This window comes from Parus major, chromosome 17 (genome assembly GCF_001522545.3).
Source record: "Parus major isolate Abel chromosome 17, Parus_major1.1, whole genome shotgun sequence".
NCBI lineage: Eukaryota > Metazoa > Chordata > Aves > Passeriformes > Paridae > Parus > Parus major.
In genome coordinates, this window is record NC_031785.1 from 1,050,754 (window position 1) to 1,074,212 (window position 23,459).

At 53.0% G+C, this 23,459-nt stretch overlaps 1 protein-coding gene across 1 annotated transcript; it reads right to left on the bottom strand.

Annotated features, from left to right (window-relative positions):
• Positions 1-2,376: 2,376 nt before the first annotated feature.
• ADGRD2 (adhesion G protein-coupled receptor D2) lies at positions 2,377-21,424 on the bottom strand. Its single transcript, XM_033518477.1, has 25 exons — positions 21,353-21,424; positions 21,202-21,262; positions 20,354-20,584; positions 19,554-20,207; positions 19,299-19,397; positions 18,730-18,815; positions 18,071-18,352; positions 16,706-16,817; positions 16,185-16,319; positions 15,797-15,917; positions 15,137-15,242; positions 14,817-14,872; positions 13,617-13,743; positions 13,414-13,517; positions 12,660-12,762; positions 12,321-12,474; positions 11,425-11,558; positions 10,729-10,844; positions 9,691-9,811; positions 6,375-6,416; positions 6,116-6,169; positions 5,656-5,797; positions 5,127-5,185; positions 3,552-3,582; positions 2,377-2,593 (listed from the first exon to the last, which is right to left on the bottom strand). Exons 1-25 carry the CDS (start codon positions 21,398-21,400, stop codon positions 2,478-2,480), a joined length of 3,294 nt encoding a protein of 1,097 aa, XP_033374368.1. The 5' UTR covers positions 21,401-21,424; the 3' UTR covers positions 2,377-2,477.
• Positions 21,425-23,459: the final 2,035 nt, after the last annotated feature.

A 23,459-nucleotide genomic window follows, 5' to 3' on the forward strand; every position in this document is an offset into this window, starting at 1 on the left:
CTATTGATGTCAGCTGGTTTAGAAAAGGCTCAAAGCCAGCTGCTGGCTTCCCTGTGCATGTGCTTTGTACACAGCCCATCCCCAGCGCTGCCCCAGCTCAGGGCTGCTTCCATCCTCACCAGCACAGCACTGTGGGCACTGCCTGGGCACGGCTGTCCCAGGCAGAGCTGGGCTTGTTCCATCCCACTGCTCCAGCTCCCTCAGACAGCACCAACGAGAGCTGGCCACTGCAGGGACATGTGGCAGTGCTGCCCCAGGCCAGCCTTGGCTGCCCCGGGACCCCAGAACACAATACCTGCCTGTGGAGTGCCTGTGGGCAGTCGTCAGCAGCAGACGAAGCCCCATGGGACCCCACACTGCCCCTGCCTTGTTTTGGCAGCACGTGGTGCTGGGAAGGAGTGCGGGGTGATGGCTCTGCCCAGGCTGGAAGCTCTCCAAGGGAAGCCAGCTCTTCTGACCTGCCATGCTTCCTGCTGGAGGACCCTCTGCATTGCAGGCTCGTCACCCAGGAACTTCTCAGAAACCTAAAGCAAAAGAGAGAAGGCTGGGGTCCCTCCCAGGGCAGTGGGAGAGCTGGTGGGATCCCCCAGTGCAAACCTGCTGCAGGACAGAGCTGGGTGCAGGTGGCACCAGGCTGGCATAGCCAGCCCTGCCTGTCAGTGGGGCTCTGCCACCCCAGACATGCCCCTGTCCCTTTGGGGGTCCCTGAAACACGATCCTTGTGACAGGAGCCAAAGCAGCCTCCATGCACAGGGCCATGGCTGTAGGGAAACCTCTTCTTCCCTGGTCAGTCATCGGCCTGAGCACAGCACCCAGTGCTGAGAGCATGGAACAGAGAGCTGTAAATGGGATTTAAGGAACACACCAGCAGGAAGCACCGGTGCCCCACAGCTGCATCTCCTCCACAGGTACACAAGAGACTCCTCAGGAAGGGCCGTGGGGATCACACCAGTCAGCCCAGCAGGGTTAGCATGGATGGGGTCTGCATTTCCCCCCACGACACTCAGGTGCTTTTCTGGCTTTGAATTCCAAAGACTCATAAATTCCTTATTATTTCAAACCAAGCTTATGTAACACAATACGGTGAGAATTGCAGAATTACTCGGTATCGATCAGAGGAAGGCTGGGCTGTGGAGACAAGATCCATGTTGCTATGTGTGGCTTAGCAACATATAAATGTATTCAAACAGAATAATGAAATTATCGTGGGGAAACAAAGCAGCCATCACTTGAGGAGATGGAGGATGTGGAGGCCTCTTGGAGCCCTTGTTTGCCAAGACAAGGAAGATGGGACCTATTGTTTGTGCAAAAATGTGAACGGCCCCAGCCATGCCCCGCTCACAAAAAATGTGTAATGAAGGCAGGCAGCTCTCTGCACAGTGCAGCTCCCTGCAGCTGGGCTGGGGCTCCTTAACTGCTCCATGGACTGAGCCCTTCTGGGGGGAGGCCTTGTCTGCCTCTTGCCACAGCCATGCTGCAAAACTCCCCATTTCTCTGGTTCTGGACTGGCATTCCCCTGGATTTTATTCGCCCTCATCCTCACCCTTCCCACCTCCCATGGACCCACTGTCTGTCTCTTGCACTTGGAGCCAGTGCAACACCCAGAGGTCTCACAGGAGCGTGGCTGAGGCCCTGCAGCAGAGAAGTGCTGGACCCCATCCCAGATCCAGCACAGCTTTCCTGGGAGAGACAGGTGGGCTTCTCCTAGGTCTCTGCCACAGCTCCTGCTGGCAGCAGCACCATTTTCATCAGCTGGCTGGCAGCTTTCAAATAAAGATATCTGGGGCTAAACATGTCTCTTTTCAATAAACTGTGTGGGAGACAACAAATAGAAGAGGAGACAGTGTCTGTGCTGGAATGATCTGTCCCCGTTCTGGCACCCAAGAGCTCCGCAGCGCTTTGCTCTGTGAACAGAATGCGAAGGCACACGCCTGCGTGAGGCTGAGCTGCCCTGGAGTCCCCCAGCACCCTGCAGCTGGGCATTGCAGCCTTTTATTATCTGGTTTAATGGCTGGAGGCACTTGTGGAGGCGCCCGGAGCAGCGGCGGGGCCGGCACCAGCGCTGTGCTGCTGCACGAACACAAGTGTGAGAGGAGAGCTCTTCTGGTTCAAGATCTTCTCGTTCACCTCAGGCTCAAGGATTGCACAGCCACCAGGGCAGCCTGGGGGGCTCTCAGGGAGGGTGGCCGTGCACAGCACTCCTTCCACCCCTGGCCACTCCCATGGCACTGAGCCCAGCCTGGCATTCCATCACCCTCTGTGCAGACCTGGGCTTTTAAAAACACACTGAGGGCTCACCTGAGAAAATGAAACCAAACTAAACAACCCACTTCTTTGCACAGCTGGAGTTTAATAACACACGTGGGTTATCAGAGATGCAGAAGAAGGTGAGGGTGGGTGGACAGAGAACAAATGGCAGTGTTGGGTGCAGGTCTCGCTGCCTCTGAGACCCCACTCCTACGCCCGAAATGCTGCTGCTACTCCTGGATGCCACCGTTTCTGCCTTTCTCATGTGTCCAGTGTGGGGAGGAAAGCTGCACTGCTTCTGGGTGGCATCGTCTCGAAAATAGTCTGAGGATGCCCTGCTTAGACACTTCATGTGGAGCAAAATCAGAAACCTGCTAATGCACTGCTTTCCTTGAAAAAAGAAAATGTCACAATGCAGAAAAAATATGATCACTCCACCCCAGGTGTGTCCTCACTGCACTGAGGGTGCCCATCCAGGAGCTGCACTGGGAGTACCCAGCAGTGGTTGTTAATGAGAAAAAAGTGAAATTTTGTGTTCTGAGGAGCTGGGGACCTGCCCAAAGCCAGGCTGGGAAGCTGAGGAGGTAGCAGGGAGCTGCCATCCAGCAGAGATCTGGGGCTTAGGAGGGATTTCTGGTTTTAATTCTACCCACCTCCATGGTGACATTGGCCTTTCTACAACCTGAAACAGAAGCAGCTAAATGGCTGCTTTAACGCTCATAAATCCAGCCCTGTCTGAACACCCCACCTTCCCCACCTTCTTTGGGATCATGGCGCTCCCAGCACCCACCAGGGCTTACTGCCACAGCTGCTGGTTTAAAATAGCCTGAGGCAGAAAGAGCTGCTGCCCCCCTGGATCCCTGTCCAGCAGCAAGGGATGCACCCCTGCTGCACCCCTCAGTGGGCTGGGGGCAGACAGAGAGCTCAGCACCAGGAACCTGCAGGGTCCCTCTGCCACTGCCCACGCCTGAGAGCCCCAGCTCTGCTGGCACAGCGGGGCCCCAGGAGCTGCAGCTGACAAGGACAGGCAGCAAGAGAGGTGAAGAGACATGGGGAGAAACCAGGCAGGTGCCCTGAGAGCTGCTGGGGTTCCAAAGCACCCACCTCTCTCTCATCTGTTCAGGGAGACATGGATTTCCCACAGCCTGGCCAGGACAGGACCCATCAGGGCAGTTTGGAAATAATACAATTCCTGAAGCCCCAACAGAAAGTAGCTGCCCTCTGGGCATCCATCCAACACACAGCCACAGGAACCAGCACCAACAGCAACAAAAACTACAGAACATGATGTAGGCAGGTGTTACCTGAGCATTTGAAGGCTGTCAGCTCTATGGCCTGAAAGAGGGGAGAAGGTGTTAGCAGAGAGTATGGGTCTGCTGGCTTTGCTGCTGGTCACCCCCAACACACTCCCTGGGGCCAGGCAGGGCTTCCCAGACCCCAGGCACCCAGTGTCCCAGCACTGAGCTGCTGCACAGCCTGGGAAGCAGATCCTTTGTGCCAGCCCCGAGGGACGGGCACCTGCAGAGCATCCCCCGACACAGCTGCAGCTCTCAGCAGAGGGGAGGGGACACCCCGCTCCAAATGCCCACTCTGGGGACCCCTCCAGCCCCATGGTGACCCACCAGGCTGGATACCATGCTGAAGACCACAGGAAAATCACAGGAAAAGGATGAGAGCAGCCCTGTGCTGGGGTGGGAAGAGCCCACACAGTCTGCACTCTGTGCTTAAAGCGTGGTTAATGCTCTGAGAGATGTGAAATTCCTACTCCCAGTCCAACAACAACAAAGATCACCAAACAACATTTAAAAAAGCTGAAACACAAAGAACATCTTGTCTGTGTTTGTATCTTCATTCGCTCAGTGTTTTGTCATTTTAAGTGTTTATGCAGCAAAGATACAGCAAAGCCCTCAGTGACCCTCACACAGAGGGAAGCACTTTCTGTCTTTGCCTGCTCAGAAATGCCACGGCCTTGGCATTTAGGGGATCTGCTGCCTCCTAATGCCCCTACCTTGGGGAACTCAGGTCCTTGGGCTAATCTCTGTGGCCCACATCTCATATCTGGTGCCAGGAGCTTAGCCCTGACCCTGGTTCACACAGCCAGCACCTGGCTGGTTGAGAAAAGCATCACCTGTGAGTGAGTCCTGGTGCTGCAGCATTAACCATAACATAAATCATGAGAGATGGAAATATGGATTTTACCAAGTGGCTTCAGAACCATATGCCAGCTATAGAAGTATTATCTATTGGATAAATAAGAGCTGTCTACATGACATAGGTTTTCAAAGGATAAATATTAGAGAGGGAAAGAGAGATCCTTCAGTGAGAGACTCATGAAAGTAGTGTTGGATTTTAATCTGAGGGAATTACAGCACTTGTATGTCAAGTGCACAAAGACTGATGATCATTTCAATAGCAGGAGATGGAAGTGGGAGCAAAGTAGTCAAATTTAAATTGTTCCTGCTTTAGGCTGTGCCTTGCTGAGCTCTCCATCCTGATGCAGGCAGCACAGCCCTCCTGGGAGAGATGAGACTTGCCCATAGCACCTGCCCCACTGTCTGATTTAATTTGCTGTCCTTGGGGAAGTCTCCTGCTTGATCCACACCAACCTCAGTCTGGGGTTTTCTGGCTCAAATTCAGCAGCACCTCGTGCTCCTTTAGGGCCCTGCTCCAAGCACCCTCCTGGCATGGGCGCAGGGCTGGGTCCCCACGGGCTCAGGGTGAGCCTTTGCCTCAGAATTCAACCGGGACCAGCTCCTCTCCTGCCCTTGGAAAGGTGCCCTGCCCTGCTGCCCCCCTGCCCAGGCTCAGGTGGTGTCTCTACATAACTGCTGTGCTCTGCCTGAGGTGAAGGTGCAAGAGAAACAGAAGATGTTACATACCGGTCTCTCAGGTGACATAATTGATGAAATTCCTATGGGAATTCTGGCTCCAAAGTTTCCTAAAGGGTGAAGCAGCACCATGAGTTCTTACATTCATGCTTTTCTAAGAACTTGGTGCTTTGTGTCCCCCACTGAAGCAAAGGGACCAACCAGGTTTTCTGCATCACTGCAACCACAGGTTGGAGAATGCAAAACCTTTGTTTCTTCTAAGCCAAAATCCCTATTTTCTACTGTTACTTTTGCCTTTCCACCAGAAAATTAAGTTTAAGAAATGAATATGGATTTTTTCCTCAGGAGAATGCAATGCTGCCCAATGTGTTGATGAGACCCCCCCTGCCCAAACCCAGCCAGGCTGCAGCCATGGACCTGACCCCTCTGACACTCACAGGCACCAGACCCTGTGCTCACACAGGCAGCGTGCAAAGGAATTAATGGAGGGCCAGGTGCACTAAAACTCAAGTCTTGGGAATAACATTTTGCTGTGGTGTCAGCACCCAGCCTGGGCTAGCAGCGGCAACAATCCTCTTACCTTTGTTGGTGATGTTCTTCACTGGAGGTTCCTTCTGCACAGGGCTTGGCAGGGCACTCTCAGCTGCAGGACTCGGCTTCCCTGTCTCCCAGGAGGTCGTGTTTCTCGGACTGGATAGGTAGTTGATGGGATGAGAGCAGTTCTGTAATGACAGGCAGGAGATACAGCACAGTGAAAATTACAACGAGTCTTTGCTACGTCCAGATCCAACTTCAAAGACCGATTTTATCGGCACTGCTTTGGCTCCCTCCCCACCCTGGCAGAGCAGGCTGCTGCCTCATAAGGGCAGGCAATTTTTGGGTTTGTGTTGTCCAGCAAGACTGCAGAGAAGGGACACAAAAGTAAAAAATAAGATTTCTTTCCTTCATCATTCCTCAAAGCAGACCCACAGTGCAGCTGGGACCCTCCGCTGGTGGGTGGCTGATGGATGAAGGGGCAGCAGGAATTCCTTCCAACTTACTGTGAACGAGAGGGCTTTCTTCTTGTCCTTCATCCTCTGGATGGCATTCCTCACCTGAAGCAGAGCAAGGACATGAGAGAGGGCCACAGCAGCTCTAGCACAGCTGGAGATGTTTCAGCAAGTCATGGAGAAAAAGCAGCCACGGTTTCAGAAGCACAGGGGGACTGTTGAACCTGGCTGTTGCCAGAACCCAGCTCCCCCCAGATACCAACACAGCTGCTGTGAGGAGTGACTGAATCCAGCCAGGGGCATCTCTTACCTCACTGTTATAGATTGCGTAGACCAGGAATATGTACAGGCCCTGGAGGGGAGAGAGCAGAGGACGGGTCAGAGACGTACAGCTGCTCTGTGCTCCTTTGCAGGGAGCAAACGGGCTTGAGGAGCACCGGAATGGGTGAGACTGGCACAGCTGGTGGGCACAGCACAGCCAGGGGCAGCCAGGCAGGAAGGACCTTCCACACTTGAGACCAGGCTGCTCAGAGTCTGCTGCTCTCACACACCCAGGAGCAGTGAGCAGTGGCAGCTCGGGGGGCACGGGGCGGGGGCACAGCTGTGTGAGGGATGTGCCCAGGGACAGTGCCCAGAGTGAGCATCGCCTGGGGGCCACAGCCCGGGGCTAATTACAGCTCCAAACCGACGATTTTGGCCTTAAAGGAGCCCTATCTGGCCCACCAGATTTATGTTATATCTGTGGGGTGTTTTGTTATCGCAGCTAGATAAATCAGCTGCAGCAAGAGATGCAATTCATCTTGTCTTCAATGAGCCTTGCTCTCATCTGCGAGCTCTTGGCAGGCGCAATGGTAGCAGCCCCCTGGCACCGTGCCGTGACCTGTCCTTCAGCCAGCAATGCTGGTCACTCCCCCAGACCAGATTTCTGGCCAGGCTTCCAAGGCAGGTCTTCCTTGAAAGAATCATTCTGGATGAGCGTGGGGAGGAGAGAGCGGAGAGGTCAGCTGGGAGGAGGGCAAGGAAGGAGAGGAGGCCCAGCTGCAGCAGTGGGCAGGAGCGGAGATGCAGCTCTGGGGGAGCCCCCCTGCCTGTGCTCCCACCCCTGCTCCCACCCCTGCTCCTGCCCCACAGCACCACAGGCTCCCCCTCACTGTTCAGTCACTGTCTGGGCTCCTGCTCTGCCTGGCTGGAGAGGGAGTTGTGTTTGGTACCAACACACAGAGCAGCCCTGAAGACAGGCTTGGGCTTCTGCAGGCAAACAGAAAGCAGCCAAATCAAAAACAACCCCAGCGACAGAACAACTGCACAGGACCCACACAGGAAGAAATATTCTGGCCTCGAAGGAAATTCCAAGTGATCCACAGGACAGTCAGCAAAGGGGCTGAAACAGGATGGCTTTCTCTCAACTCTGCAGCTTCTCACCAGCATTTATTTCTCCTCTGGGGCAATCAGCAGATTGTCCTGAACTTGGTAATGAAGGGACAGAGGCAAATGAGTACAACACAGTCATGTCTGTCCACACAGCTCTGTGCCCGAGCACAGCCTGAGCGTGACATGAGGAGACATAGAGAACTGGTGCTGCTTAATTATCATTAAGACAGGCCTCCTGCCATGCTCCTGCTATCCTTAAGAGCGGAGATGTGGAGAGGCAGCCCTTGTCTGGCCTTGGAACCTCCCCTCGGAGCGCCGGCGGATGTGCGTGAGCAGCACCCGGCTGCTGGAGCAGCGCCAGCCACAGACCATCCCTGAGCAGCCACCCATCTTGTGCACGTGGTGATAATGCCTGGATTCACCCTTGGAGAGCTGCAAACAGCCAAGTGTGCCAGAGGGAAGCACCACAAACCCAGCTGCTCCGTAAGCACGAGCTACAGCAGGAGCCAACTTCTACTGAAACAAAAGAAAATGGGAGATGGGGGTGGAAAACTCCCTAACCCAGTGGTTTGGAGGGCAGTGCCCAATTGCTCCCTTGATCCAATTGGATCCCCTGGAGTAGGATTTGTCCTCAAGCACTGGGCAAGGGACCCTGAATAGGCAGTGCCAAGAGCTGTGACTGTCCAAGGAGTCCCCTTGGGCACCTGTGGGCAGGCACAGCCTCAGCCCCAGGGCTGGTGTGACCCACGCCGTGTCCCTCAGCCAGCTCCCACCTGTCTGCTGAGAGCTCCACGCTCCCCCTGGGGCAGCGCTGGGAGCCGTGGTGTTCAGGGGTGTTCAGGGGTGTTCAGTGCTTCTCTAGCTCCATCTACAGCTGCCTGCTCTCAAGGTTTGCAAGGCCTCTGTTGATGCTTTGAATCGCAGGTGGCAAGCACATGTTCCAGGAGTTTTTGTCACCATGTGTCCCTGAGTTCCAGATATCCCGAGGTCCTGGGAACAGTCCCAGCTTGGTGCAGAACTGAGCACTCCTGGCTGCTGGCACTTACACAATTTGCTTTGCTCTCTTGACCATATACAGGCTGGTTAAAGCTTCAAAGTCTTTTGATGAAAACAGTAAGCTCAGAAGCAAACATTAGGTGTTGCTTTATGCACCAGGTACTGACGTTACTTTCTGCCCTCCAGAATTCCCTGTTAACTCTAACTTATTGACAACAGGACTGCAATAACTGCAGTCACAGCCATGGCCCTGGAAGACACCAAGACAAGAAAAAAGCCTTAAAAATGTAGCCAGGCAATGAAGAGGAATGAAGAGTCTGAAGGAGATGATACGATCCACACAAGGTCTTGCAAGTCAGAGCTAGAAACAGCCCCCAAATTTCCAGTTGTCCCAAGCAAGGCTCTGATCACCAGCCCAGCAAAGCTGGCACACCAAACACTCCTGCATCTCACCAGATCCCAGAACAGCTGGTACTGGGCACTGGGAGCATCCCTGGGGAGCAGCTGCACGGCTGCAGACGACACAGATTTCAGAGGTAAAGGTTTTCAGTTCTTGATTCTTGGTTCTTCCCCAGCCTCCCTCCGTAAAGCTGAACTCCAGACAAGGGGAAGGTGGCTCTGCCTGTACTGATCACAGAGATTCTGAGAGGTCACAGCCTCTCAGAATGGCTGAACAGGAGCCAGATGGAAAACACCCATCCTGGAACACACCATCCAAGCAGCAGTCAAGCATGCTGTGGCTGGATGTGACCTTTGACACGCTCTCCACCAGCAGCCCTGCTCTAACAGGGACAGTGGCACCCTGGGCCAGCCCTGTCCTGCAGGAAAGAGGCTCATTTCCCAGATGCAAACAGCAGGAGGGATGTCTGCCCCATTTGACTGCACAGGTACCATCTTAATTACCCGTTATATGAGCAAATAAAAACTCTAATGAGTTTGTAACTGCCATTTTGAAACCACACTGATGTGAGAAAAACTAACACAAGAAACAAGATTTGAACTGGAAACCTGTAGCACCACTAGGACACTGCCAGAAACTGGTGCTGAGGGCCATTAGATCTACAAGGTCCCCGGAGTTATATTTTGTATCTTGTAAGGATGAAATGAGTTTCCTCAGACAAAACAGCCCAGTGGCTTGGGAAAGCTGGGTTGGCTTCAGAGCTGAAGTGTCCCTGGCTACAAGGACAGGCAGAGTGCCCTGAAGCACTGCAGGTGCCTGCCTGGCTGTGACCTGGGGGCCCTCGTGGTGCAGGACTCACCTGAAGGGAGTTCAGCACAGTGAAGACATAGGCCCAAACGATGCCGAGGTGGACGAGGACCCCGCAGACCCAGGTGAGCCCCAGCACGGGCAGCAGCACCAGGACGGGTTTGGCCGTGGCCCTGGTGGGAGGAAGAGCTCAGGGTTACCCAGGCACATTTCAGAGATGAAACATTACCAATGCAGTAGCTGTGGAACAAATTCCTCTGCAAACAAAATAAGTTAGGACAGGAAAAACCAAATATTTCACCTCCCAGACCCCAGTGTGCCAGCTCTGCTCTTCATTTATCATTGCAAGTTAGCAAGAAGGGAGCTCTTTGACGTCATCAGCCAAGAGAAAACAGCTATTTCCCCCCCAATTTCTGCTACAAGGAGGGTTTCTCTATTTGTTTTATTTGCACATGGATGTCACCCTGCCCTCCAGCAATGCCCTATCTTTGTGCTTCTGTAAATTTGGGAAAATTTATTTATGCTACAGGGGAACAATGCGTGTCTAGCAGGGGTATCCGGCGCCGGCTAACAACAATAAAAATTCAAAGAGCATGATAAAGTAATGACTCAGGCAGCAGTTTTTTAGAGGTCTCTCAGTATTGACTGATTACAGAAGTCCCCACTCCCTCTTTCCCTGTGTGTGTAGCCCCCACCAGCCTTACTTTCAACCCACCAAGTCCCAAGCCTGGGTTTCTGCAGGCACTGCCAAGGGTCTCCCATCCCAAAGGGATGAGATTTAGGAGTGTGAGCGCAGATGGAGACCAGCACTGGGTCCCTAAGATGAAGGTGCTGGCTGGGCTTCTCAGCTGGGATTAGAAACTGTCTTTGGGTGAGACATGATTACCCTGGGGGAGAGAATCCTGCCTGCCCCTACTGCTCTGACTCTCACAGCTCACTGTCTTTCACTTGCCCAAGCTTCTCTGGTCAACCTGTGCCAGTATCTCACCAGCTCCACTGGGAAGGATTTCTTCCACATATCAAATACTATCTCAAATATTTCAGAGCCAGAGCAGCCACAGCTGGGAGAGCCAGGCCCTCCCCTGCTCACCAGATCTGTGCTCCAATCTGGTTCTCCAGGCTGCTGTTGGGTGTCAGCATCTTCGACCTCCTGCGAGCACTGGCCACAGTCACCATCACCACCCGGAGCAGCACGAACGTGTTCACCTGCCAGGGCAGAGCTCTTGGACTCAGTGACATTCTGGAGTCTCAGCTCCTGTGGGTGAGACTTTTCTGCTGGAAACTAGTGTCAGAACTTGGGGACAATTATCACCAGCAAGAAAGCAATGAAATCAAAAGACTCCACAGGGCCATCTACACATGTAGGAAACCTAGGACACTTCTCCCAAAACTTCTCCTACAGAACATCTTCCCTGTTAAAGGTCTGTTCTGGACCCCAAAAACATTGGACCTTTTTCTGCTGCTGTGTTGTGTATAATAGTATTTTGAGGATGGAGACATTTCTGTATTAACATCAGACCTTTAGCTAAGGCAATGTCACACACCACATTCCTAACTGAACAGCCAACCAAGAACTGGCCAGCAAAATTTTCTTAAAAGCACTTTTTCCTATCAAAAAGCTTTTTTGATTAAAGAGATTTATTTGTGTCATAGAAGTCTATATGAAGTAAAACAACATTTTCCTATAAAAGCAGCAGGCACAATGAGCTGCACCCCTGACTCAGCATTGCTTTTCTAGGACCAGACCCAAAGGACTCCCACCTTCCCAGCAGGGTTTGGCACTTACAGCCAGGATGAAGAGCACAGGCCCCACGAAGGCCCAGATGACATTGGTCTGCACGTTCAGCCAGCAATGGTTGGCTGCCACATACTTGTTAAAGGAAGTTGCAAGGGTCACCCCCACGATAAGGACTGGAAGGCCTGCAGAAAAACCCACAGGTTCAATCCCAGGAAAAGAAGAGATGGCACTGTGTACCAGACAATTGCTTCAAAACCCCCCAGACCAGACAGACTTCAGCTTGAGCCTCCAAAACCCCACGAGCAACATCAATTCTCTGCAGCTGAAATCTGTCCTGGCTCAACACAGCCAGATTTACAAGCTGTCAGCATCTTTCTCTGAGGTATAAAGCATTCCAAGTCCTGAGTCCTGACCAAAGCAATTTATTCCTCAGATTGCTTTTTTAACAAAATGGACAATCAAAAACATAAACCAATTCAAAATACTTGAAGTGGTTGCTCGGTGTCCAACTAGGTGTGTGCTCTTTGAGCAGCATATCCTTAAAGAGGCTCCTCTCTGACACAAAACTCACCTTATTCAAATAATTCCATGTCCCTAAAGGGCTCTCTCAGAATAAGAGGTGCTTAGTGAGGAACACATTTATTTATATTTAATTACTATCAGACAATAGTGATGCTCTCCAAGAACAAGAACTTACTGTAATTCTCCTCCTCCCCTTTTTTTTACTGAACTCCTGTATTTAGAAATATAACAGAAATGCTGCTTAACTTATACTCTAAGACTAACAATTTGACAAATAATTCAAGAGACCTCTGCAGGGCACTGGCACCCAGTTCTCATATTAAATTAAATCAAACAATTGTGCATCTCTCCTATTAAAACTTTCAGTAGAAAAGAAAAATATTATTTTCCTGAGGACTCAAGGCAGAGGAGCATGCAGATACCCCAGCCTGTCACGCAGTAGAACTTCATTCTTCTGTCTTCGCTCATGTTGACCGCTACCACTTTGCTCCAGAGGAGAAGCCCCTCTACCAGCATCCATGAGAAGGCTGCCATGAAGAAGAGATGCAGGAAGGCAGTGACCATAAAACACAGCACCTGGAGAAGACAGAAACCACAACTGCACAACGTATGCATGTGCATCTCCAAACAGAGAGACAATTCTAGCCTAGATGCCAGTTACAGGTAATTAATAAAAAGGTTTATACTCCTGTTCTGTTGCTCTGGCAGTGACCCTGGAGCCTGGTCACATGGGCTGAATGGGACATTCCTGGTGAGCTCACCTGGTTGGTCTTGGCCAACTCACTGAACATGAGCAGAGCTTCTCCTGCAGCCAGGGCAAAGATCAGGTTCTTGTGCACAGTTGTTCTTTCACTCTTGGGGACTCTGGGGAGGGAGAGAGGGAGCCCTGAGCTGCAGACAGACAAAAGGGTGCTTGGCAAAAGGGTTCTCCTTGTCCTCTCAGGCTGTGCAGGCCTGCCTGGGCAACTTGTGGTCTCTCTGCCACCCACTGCAAAGATGAGAGTCTAAGGGGCAGAGGACAGCCCTGCTGTGTAAGCACTTGGTGCTGGGGACACTCTTGGATGTGGCTTCTCAGCCCCTGGCCATGGCCCCAGGGAGCAGGCAGTGAGGGGGAGGAGGAGGGAGCCACTGCCATGCTCACAAGGCAGATCTCTGTGCTTGCCAACAGAAGGGTTGGCAATCAAAGAAATAGTCCTTGCTCCATTTACTTTATAAAAATTAATTCTAGAAGAGCAGCTTTTATAGTAAACATCGTTAGCAATTGATAAAAATCTTGCACACAGACACCCAGGTGTGTGCACAGATCAATGAGCATCTCCACAGAAACAACCAGGACTGAGCCCCTCTCCAGCCAACAACAGCCACTCCCCTCTGCCACAACCACAGGGCAGCTCCCACCTCTCCCCACACACCTGCAGCACCCCACGCTGACAATGGACACTTTGAGAAAGGCTCTGAAGTAAAATATCAAGTAGAAAATACAGAGGAGGCTATGAGTGTCCAGGCTTTTCTTACCGAACTACCAAGAACAAGATGAAGGTGACTATCAAGGCAAAGAAAGAAATTCCACATCCAATAAAAGTCAAAGTCTGCAGTGTGAGCTCCTCCTTGGTGGTCCTCTGCTCCAGACATGAAACAACAGAAGACACAAACCCCTCATGAATTAACTGCACCAGCTGGCAGTCCCCCAGAGCAGCTGAGACAGGCTCCTCACCTACCTCCATCTCGTACACCTGCAGCAGGACAGCAAAATTTGTGGTGTGGTTGCAAAAACAGGCAGTGGAGTCTGGGAGAGACATCACCACAGAGCAGCCAGCTGTGGACCACATCCCACCAGCATCTGGGCTAACATGCAGCAAAAACAGAGAAAACACACAGAAATTACCTTTCACTTCCACAGAAAGCCAGGGCATGATGGGAATTTCATTCTCCCAGAAAGAGCAGAGTTTGAAGGAGTAAGATGAGGATATCAGAAACAGGTCTTCACATGGGCTTCCCTTTGGTTTGCCCTTTGTCTCAGCAGCTTTGCTTCATCCAGCAGGCATGCAATGGAAATAGATCTGGTGTCAGTGCGTGCATTAAAGAGTGGAGTTCAGCCATCACAGCTTCAAACAGAACCCAGTTATTGCAGGGCTCTGGGAAGAGCTCCCTGTACAGCCCCTTCACTGGGAGCAGCCCTGGGCTGGCTGTGTCTGACTCTGCCCACCAGCTCAGCCTGCCACAAACCCAGCACGGTGCCACTGGGCTCTGGGTCCTCAGGACAAGCCTGTCTCAGCCATCCAGCAGTGCTCCCATCCGAATTCCCTGGGCAGGGACCATGGCTGCAGCTCTGCCCCCACTGCTCCTGAGCCTCCCCAGTACCACAGGAAGGTCAGGATCAGAACAGGGCTGCTGGGACCCTTTGGACAACAACCAGCTCTTTCCAAAATCTCACCCTTCCCATCTTCCCCAACCTGATCCATGCCTGCTACAAGTCTGGGACGCTAAAGAGATTTTTTTTCACTTGAATGACTTAATTACCAATCCATAATATATCACAGCCTCAGTGTTCTCACCACAGTGACATTCAGCAAAAACACCTCCCAGTGCCAGGCAGGATTTATGAGGCTGGGGGTCCTGCATGTCTCTGGGGCATGTATCTTGGACTAACTCTGCCCCAGGCAACAATCATAATTAACTAGGGCTTTCCATTTGATTTGTATATACCTCAATAAAGGTCACTTGCTTGTGAGTGACTTCTCCAAAGGAAAATCTTTCCAGGAAAGCATTCTGCTCCAGGAGACAGGGGATGTCAGCATGCAAAGGAGGCAAAAATTTCCAGATCTCTACTCTTACCATTACATTTATATTGAGATGTTTGGTTTTCCAGTGGAAATAAAAAGCTCATAAATCTGGGGACCCGAACTGAAACAAGGCACCTGAGGCTGAAGTTCCAGAAGGCACAGATGGGCCCCACCAGAGTATTGGGCAGGTCCTGGAGGCAGAGAGGGGAGAGCAGAGGTCACACAGCCACGCACACGCTGGACACGGGAGGTGCAGGTCACTCGGCTATACCGGGGCCTGTCAGCACAGGACAAACACCTCCCCAGGGCCACAGGAGCCAAGGCAGGAGCCCTGGGCAGGGGAAAACCCTCATCCCAGAGCTCTGGGGCGCTGAGCCGTGGCTGTGCCAGCCGGGCCAGGCAGTGTGGTGCGGCTGGCAGGAGGTGGCTGGGGACACAGCCCCTCTGCAGGGTACCTGGACGCGGTGCTGCAGGCGGTAGCGCACGGATGTGCTGATCTCCTGGTAGTCACCGAGCAGAGTGGATGAGATCACAGCTGTGCCCACTGTGGTGCTCAGGTACCTGCCAGGGAAAGGACGCTGCTCACAGGCGCAGGAAGCGCAGGACATGCTCAGAAAACGGGACCTCCCGGTGCAGGGACAGCCGGAGAGATCCGGGTGGCTGCTGCAGCTGCAGCAAAGGCCTGGGCACGGGGCAGGACGGACCTCGGGACACCTGGCAAACCCTCACCGCTGCCCCGTCACTGGGGCCGGGCACCGGAGCATCCCAAGGGCTCCAGATGCGCAGCCCAAGGCGGGCGCAGCGTGTGCGGGATGTGCGGGCGGCCATCCCCACCTAGTGTTCTCTCTCCAGAGACACCCTCTGCCCAGCCACAGGGGAGCCTGCAGCAGCCCCTGCGGCTCTGCTCTGGCACCGCAGCCGAGCTGGTAACCCCCGGGAAGCAGAGGAACGCAGGACACCCCACGAGGCACAGGCAGCCCCCGTGCCAGGGCTGGGATGGATCGGGATGAAGGTGACCCCAAAATCGAGGCACCAAAATCAATGCAGATTTGAAAGCGAGCTCTTCTGTGGCGCTGAGGGCGGCCCTGGGGTGCGGGGGGTTCTGTTTCACTCACTTCTGTCCCCCATCAGAGGCAGCCTTGTCCTGGGACACAGCACCGGTGCCGCTGCTGGACAGGCAGCGCTGCAGGGAGCCGTAGCCAAACCACATGTTCTTCACTGTGACTCTGTGGAGACCTGGAGGGATGGGTACAGAACGCAGGGCAGTGCTGGACACCACTGCCCTCATCTGGGGGGTGATACTGGGGGTCCAGAACACCCTCAGCTCCAAGCTGTGTCTCCAGAGGGGCTGTACAGAACCTGTCCCCCATGGCCCATCTCCCTTTCGGCAAGGGCATCCCCTCCCCTCACTTCTCCAGACCTCACACGGGCAAGGCAAACAGTTTGTGCCACTAAGGAAGGTGATGCAGAAGTACCAGGTGAAGCTCAGGTGTCACAACAAACCTCTGGATTTCAGCCTTTGCATTTCTTCCACAGGAACTTCGATGAAGTCGTGCCTGTCTTTCTCAGGGCTCTGGACCACGTATGCCTCACCACTCAGCTCCTGTTCACTCAGCTCCAGTTCCCTCACCTCCACCCCTGTGCACGGGTAAAATCAGGTGCTGAACCAGGGTTTAGCCTTTCTCCAGAGCCACTGCTACAGCTAAGTACCACAAGGACACTATAATCCCAGCCAAGACCAGCCAAGACCCACAGCAGCAGCAGACAGGTCCCTTTCTGTGCAAACCGTGGGCCTCTGGGCTCAGTTTCCCCCATGCCCAAAGGTTTCTTACAATCCTCTTGCAATCCACAGCGTGAGAGGAGCCCTCACACTGTGACACTGTGCACAGAAGAAATGGAGAGCAGTCTGCAGGGCTGGCAAGAAGTGAGCCAGAGGAGGAGAGGAGCCAGGAGCAGATTTGGACTGGGAACCAGACAGGGTGACTGATCTGGGTATTGGTGAGATACCCCTCAGTGCCACTCACCAATATTCCCATGTTGGATCGTGATCTTTGTCCTCTCTGGGGTCAGCAGTGGGACCAAGAGTGACACCATTCTGTCACAGAGCTCAACGACAGCCATGGGCCCCCTGATAACCTGCAAACACAGAGAGAGCAATGGAAATCAGCACCTGCACCATCAGCCCTCCCTCCCCACAGCTCACAAGAGTTTCCTTAAACGTTTGGTCCTTGGCAGAAAAAAAGGAGAAGTCAGTGATTCAGTGATTTCTTTACTGAAGCATGTTCCCAGCTCCTTCAGCAAGGAGACGAGTCTGGCAGTGAGGGAAACTTGCTGTTCTGCATAAAAAGCCATTAAAACAGCATGGAAATAAATAACTAAATGAGCTTCTGGAAAGAAAGACCTTTAGACTTGACTCCTGGTTTTCACAGAGCTGTAGAACAACCATCTGCTCTTTCTGGAAAAGGTTTCACCCAGAAATAGACTCTGCAGCTGAAGGGCAGCAGAAGAGTGGCCCCACTGCTGTAGGTCCTGCTGTGCTGGATGCACAAGTGCCACCCCTGTAGAGCACAGCTCCCACCCTTCTCCCTCAGAAGATTATCAGCTGCACCAGTTTCACTGGGCCAGCACTGGGTTTGTGCCACTGTTGAGAAGCTGTGAGTGACTGTGGCCACTGAGACCTGAGCAACTGGGAACAATGAGGCAAACTCTGAACTGCTCAGCATCTTTTAATCTCTGGATATCCCTGGCTTGGTTCCTGGGGCACCAGTCAGGCCAGACACTGTTGCATATTTTCCAGAGACAGGTGGAGAGTGCAGACCTGCAGCAGGCACAAAGAAGATACGTGAGCATGGAGAAAACCTCACAGGGTGGAATGATGGAAATCCCTTATGCAAAGCCTGATGGTATTTTGAGCAGTGAGGGGGCTGATGACAAACAGCTCCTTGGCAGCCCATCCACAGAAAGCACAACACACTACAAAGGGAAGGGCATTGCCCTGCCAGACAGCAGGATGTGGGAGCAGGGAAACTGCACAGCACCAGGAATCTGCAAACTGTCGATCCAGACTGACAACGTCGGGAACTTGAAGAGAGCTGAGTCAGCCACCGGAGGGGGTTGCAAGGGAGGCACCGCTAGCACTGCACTTGTTTGCACAAGAACCTGGTTGCACCTCCAACAAATGAGGCACCAGGAAAGCAGCTGGCCCTGATCTGAGCTGGTGAGAGGCTCCATGCCTGTGATTGCAGCATTTTCACATGCTCGAGTATGTCCACAAAGGCTACAGGTGATGTCCTTGCTACCATGCAAGGACAGCGTGACCAGCTGTGGTCATACAGCAGCCAAGGATGAACAGATGAGGCACACACTAGTCAGACTGGTGACACCATTACCTGGCTGACTGAGGACCATGTCCCAGTATTCTGCTCTTCCAAAATTAACTCAGTTACTTCCATGTAATACTGGCCCAACTGCTCCAACATCTCCAGCTCATCTCCCTCCTGGATTTCCACATGTGAAACTTGCTTTAGTAATTGAAGCACTGCAAGGAGGTCAGATGGGTCAAGAACAGGCACTTCTCCTTCTCTCAGAACAGTTGCCAAGATATCAAGAGCATCAAGAGCCACAGAGAGGTTCATGTCTTGCACATCACTCGTGAAGACACTGTCAGGAATCTGTCATGGAAAAGATGGTTTAATTCAGTGCAGAGCCCTGACTCTCCCTGATCATCAGCTGTGCCTTGGCAATGCCCTGCACACATCAGGACACCTGTCTGGCCAACCAGGAATGTCCTGGGGGAAGGGATCTCTTGTCCAGACTCCCATCCTAAGTGACATGAGTCAATTTGAAGCAACACTGCTTTTGATCAAACACTGCTGTTTGATCACAGCAGAAGTTACAGCTGTGTTGGTCACAATCTCCAACAGCAGCTGAGGAAAGGTCCCAGGCACAACTGCTGGCAAAGTGACTTCAAACAGCACCAGGTGCCAGCACATCCACCCAGCAGCTCCTGCCTGATCCAGGTGCCAGTTGCTGGGGCTGCAGGACTCACCACAGTCCTCACTGCAAGTGTGTTCACACAGCTGGCGAGCGAGTGACTGGACTCCAGCTGAGCTCTTTTCAGTTGCCAGTATGCATCTGGGGACAAACCAGAACCAGAACCACTGCTGTGGTGTCCAACAGCATGGTTAACACATGCCATGTTCAAAGCCTGGGCAACTGTCCTCGGAAGGTGTCTAAGTCTGCAGGACAGGCAGAACAAGGAGACCTCACAGCTGTATTTTATTTTTAGCACAAGATCCCATCTGGAGAGACAGCTTCATACTCCTTTTCTGCCTCTCCCCATGCTCCCCTGGCCAACAAATCCAGAAATGCCTGGAGTGGGAGTCACTCACAGCACTGTGAGTACTGGGTACCCAGAAGCCATGGAAGGTGTTACCACCACTGCCCAGCTGGGTGCAGGCAGAGTGCAGGCAGCTGGAGCAAAGTGCCAGCCCTGCTGGGTTTTGCATACAACCCCTTCAGAGCAGGGACCTCCCCATCCCTGGCCACCACCCCAGCTGGGACCTGCAGGAGTGTATGTGGTGGAAGCAATGCATAAATAACTAACAGATGCTGTACCCTTGCTGTAGAGACAGATGAAAGGCAAAGTCTGCAAACAAGATGCATAACTGAATCCACTGCTGCCAACTTCCAAAACTCTGCATTCCTCAACAGGCCCTGTGGAAACACACACAGACAGAAGGGTCTCCCAGGGACACACCATCCCCAGCAGGAGTCACCTTTTCTGCAGCAATCCACAAGCCCTGGTACAGCAAATGCTGTGGGCTGTGCCTTCAGAGCCAGGATAGCAGCCACGAGGACACTGAGACTTACCTGGGCAAAGAAGCTGCGTGGTCACTGCCTGAATGGTGCTCTCCACTTCCAGGGCATTTGAGCTCCACCCAAAAACAAGGTCTTGCTCAGTCACCCAGCATGAGCGAACTTTCTCAACCTGCTCACTGCTGAGGACTTTCTGCCAGATGTGCAAGTCAGTGATGTTCCCACTGAAGGACTCCTTCGCACTGAAGGTGCCCCCCAGAGAATCTTGATCCTGCCCAATTATGAATGTCCCCTGGCCAAAGATTGCCTGGGGGGCAGATGGCCCTGCAGAACACAAACCACTGGCAGATGCTCTCCTTTTCCCATCGGCATAGATGGCCCAGGTCCCATTTTCCTGCTGCCAGGTGACGCAGAAGTGATGCCACTGTCCATCAGCACGGAACACAGGCAGGTAAGGGGAATGGTGCCCGTGGACTATGAGAGCAAACCGAACAAAGCCTTCCTCATCCACAAAGCCACGGAGCTGGAACTCATTAATGAAAGCAGGCACAGCATAGGAGAAGATGGTAGCGATTTCCTGGGTCCTGGTGTCCCACTGGAGGTGGGCACAGGCCGTGACAGCAGGCAGTGCTGGGAAATCAGAGAGCACTTTCACGTATTTTGTGTCTGTTTTGTCTCTGAATACCAAGACTGGTACAGTGTGGCCACCTAGAAGGAGAAATTTCAGTCAGCAGAAAAGAAGAAGCGTAGGCAATAATAAAGTGACAATAAAAAAACAAGGGACAACTTCTCCAGTCATATTTTTCAGAATGAAAACATTTCTAAATAGCCCATAAGAGGAGATTTATACTCACGTCTCCTCTTTGTTTTGTGCAGGACACTGTCCTTTTCCTTCAGCCAGACAGAACCTGTGATGTGGTGGGACTGCAGCAGTTTGCTGAAGGAGCCTTGCTCAGTGTCCTGGGGTTCAAAGAGAAGCTGAGCAAAGCGCTGCTCACAGTACCTGTCAGCTTGCCACCAGTCCAGAGCAGTGGCCACATATTCATACGTGTGTCTTGGGGTCTCAATTATGACAGGAGCAAAACCTGGAGAAAGACACACATTGCAATGGGGAAACAGAAAGCTTCTCCAGCCTACTGTTAAAAACACTGCCTTGTGCATCTTGGAGGAGCCGCTGGCAGGAGCTCATCTCCCCATGCAGCCCTTGGGCTGGTCATGGGCACAGTGTGACAGACAAGCTCAGACTAAATTGGCCCTGAGCTGAAGGATGCCTGTGACTCTGTCCCTGGCCCAGGGCTGGAGCTGGGACACTCCTGTGGGACACACAAACCATGCTAAGCTCAGCACGAAGGAAAAGATCACTCGGCTATGCCTAGGGAAGGCCCTCAGAAAAGTTTGTTCAAAGCAGTTTGCAAAAACAACTTTTCTTGCTTTATCCCCACTTCCCAGCTCCTCACAGCTTCTGGTTGCAGATGCAATTTGCAGGCACAAAATAATTTGTTTGGTTTGCAGTTGCAGTGGGGCACAAAGCAGCAGCTGAGCAAACAGCCTGGCAAATACCAGCTCTGCAAACAGCATTTTAGGCACAAAACAGGATAACAGAAAAAGTTTCTTTACCTTTGTTTGCACCACCAGACACCCTTTGCTTCTCTGTGCTGGATATTGCTTGTAAAACACAGAGAATGATGATAAAAACACTAACCTTTAGAAGTCTGGTTCTTGGCAAGGACTGCAAAGGCAAGGAGACTCCTGGACAGACCAACCTGGTGGAGAGGATGTTTTCTAACATTCAGAGAAATATTAATATTATCTCAAATACCCAGGATAAAAAAACCCCAAACAGTAATACTCACCAGAAAGCTGAAGAACCAAGAATCAGGTCTCAAGTCTCTCCTAAACATGCTGACCACCCAGGAGGTTTTCACCCTTTGCTAGAATAAATAAAATATTACTGGAGATGCATCACGGAGACAGAGCATTCTGCAGAAAGCCAGCTCCCTGACAATGCTGCTTTCCTCAGAGTCTTGAAACAAAAAGGAGAAAATTTCTCCCTCTGAAATACCTGTCCTGAATAGTATCTTACCCAAAGAATTCCCAGATCTTCTTGAAGAACTTAAGGTCTCAGTTTAACATTTGTTTGCAGGATACAAAATAATTAAGCATAAAACATAAAGATGTGCAATATTAACGAACAGGCAAGGTCGCAGAGCCTCCTCGTCTGCACTAACTAAATAAAAAAGCCACCATAAATGGCATCATTAAACAGTGTTGCATCACTGGCAGCTTTTCTCCTTGCCTTTAAAACCTGCAGGAGCAGAGCACCAGAAGAGACCCTGCAGAGCATTAAATCCAGCCTCCATGAGCCCAAACACAGAGCTCAGCATCACGGAGCCATCCCGGGGAGCTGCCAGCTTCAGGGCTTGGCAGTGATCTCCCATATCCCCACCTCTGCCCCTGCGGGAGGAAATCCTGAGTGCAAGGCACTAAAAAACCTAGTAAAATCATAGATGAGGATACATAAAGACACAAGATGGAAACTGGCAACGCCAATGCAAACAAGCCCTAAAGCTCTGGGCGCTGGCATCCCCAGCTGAGAGTGATCTGTGCTCTCAGCGTGCTCTCCCGTGAGCGCTGTAAAAGCACATTTAAGCACTTTGCTGTTAAGGGACTTCGGAGATCCGCTCTGCAGCCCGGGCTTTGTGTTCACAGTATTCCAAAGTTCAGCAGTGACTTTGGAAACACCGAGCACAGCTCTTGGCCCTCCAGGGAAAAGTATAAATCTGATGGGTGAGAAGGGAGCCGCAGCACCGCTAATCTCCCTCTCCTCAGCCTGCATCTGTAGCTTCAGGTGTTCACTTCTCCAAAGAGAGCCCTGGAGATGGTGCAGACGAATCTGCGGTTTGGGCAGAAAACACAGGGCAGTGGGGAGAGCCCGGTGACCCAGTGGGGAGTGCCGGGTGACCCAGCTGGGAGAGCTGTGTCCCTGTGGGGAGAGCCCAGTGACTCGGGGCACCCCGGGTCTGGGGCCGCCCTGAGGAGCCCGGGCAGGGCCGAGCTCCGGCACGGCCACGGCGGGACAAGCGCGGCAGCCCGGCGGGGCCCGGAGCGCAGCTGCGGCGTCCGGAGCGGCGGAGAGCGGAACCGCGGCCGGTCCGCCCCGAGGGACCCCGGCTGCGGACCCGCACCGAGGGACCCCGGCACCGCACCCGGCTCCGCACAGCTCCCACGCCCCTCGCACCCCAGCCTCGCTCCTCACTCCGCCGCTGGCACTCGCATCCTCTCAGGGCTCCGCGGCAGCCCCGCCACCGGCGCACACAGAGGGTGCCGCCGATCCCCGCTGTTCCCCGCACCGGGGAGCGTTCCCCGTGCACAGCGGGACGGCGACTCCGAGTCCCCGGGGCGCTGCTGGGCCCCCACACCCCACTGCTCACGTTCTCACCCCACATCGCACCCCGGGACGCCCCTCCAGCCCAGCCCATCGCTGACACTCCCGCCCTGACATCAAAGCACTCACAACCCTCCCTGCTCCGCTGTGCGAGCAGCACCGGGATCTTCTTCCCTGGCAGTCACTGCTCCATAGAAATGTCCAATAAAACTTCCCAGAAAATCTGCCACATAATCACGGCAAAGAAATCAGGGATTGGGGGAGTGACTAGGGATCCTCACAGTAGCAAGAGCCCAAAAATGCCAGGAGTGCAGGTGAAGAAGGACAGGTCTAGAGATGTCCAGTGGGTTCCTGGTTCAATGTCCTCACCCAGCAGCTTCAGCATTCTGGTGTTTCCTCACACCAGGGTCTGAAGCTGCCCTGGGGAGAATGCCAAGGCTGGGGGGTCCAGGTCACCCCCATGGCTGTGGCACTCCCCACCTTGCCAGCCAGAGCTGCTCCTTTGGTTGATGCCCACTCACTTTTGCTACAGCAACAGGCACACAGTTCCCACTCCTCCCATCACAGTAAATGCT

What these genes read in the sequence shown, in the direction of transcription:
- ADGRD2 (XM_033518477.1), bottom strand. Translation starts at nt 21,400, where the DNA reads ATGTTTAGGAGAGACTTGAGACCTGATTCTTGGTTCTTCAGCTTTCTG. An exon ending in GCACAAAACAAAGAGGAGAC is followed by an intron (nt 20,208 to 20,353) that starts GTGAGTATAAAT and finishes TTCTCCTTCTAG; the next exon opens with GTGGCCACACTGTACCAGTC. An exon ending in GACAGCCTTCAAATGCTCAG is followed by an intron (nt 2,594 to 3,551) that starts GTAACACCTGCC and finishes CTCCACATGAAG; the next exon opens with TGTCTAAGCAGGGCATCCTC.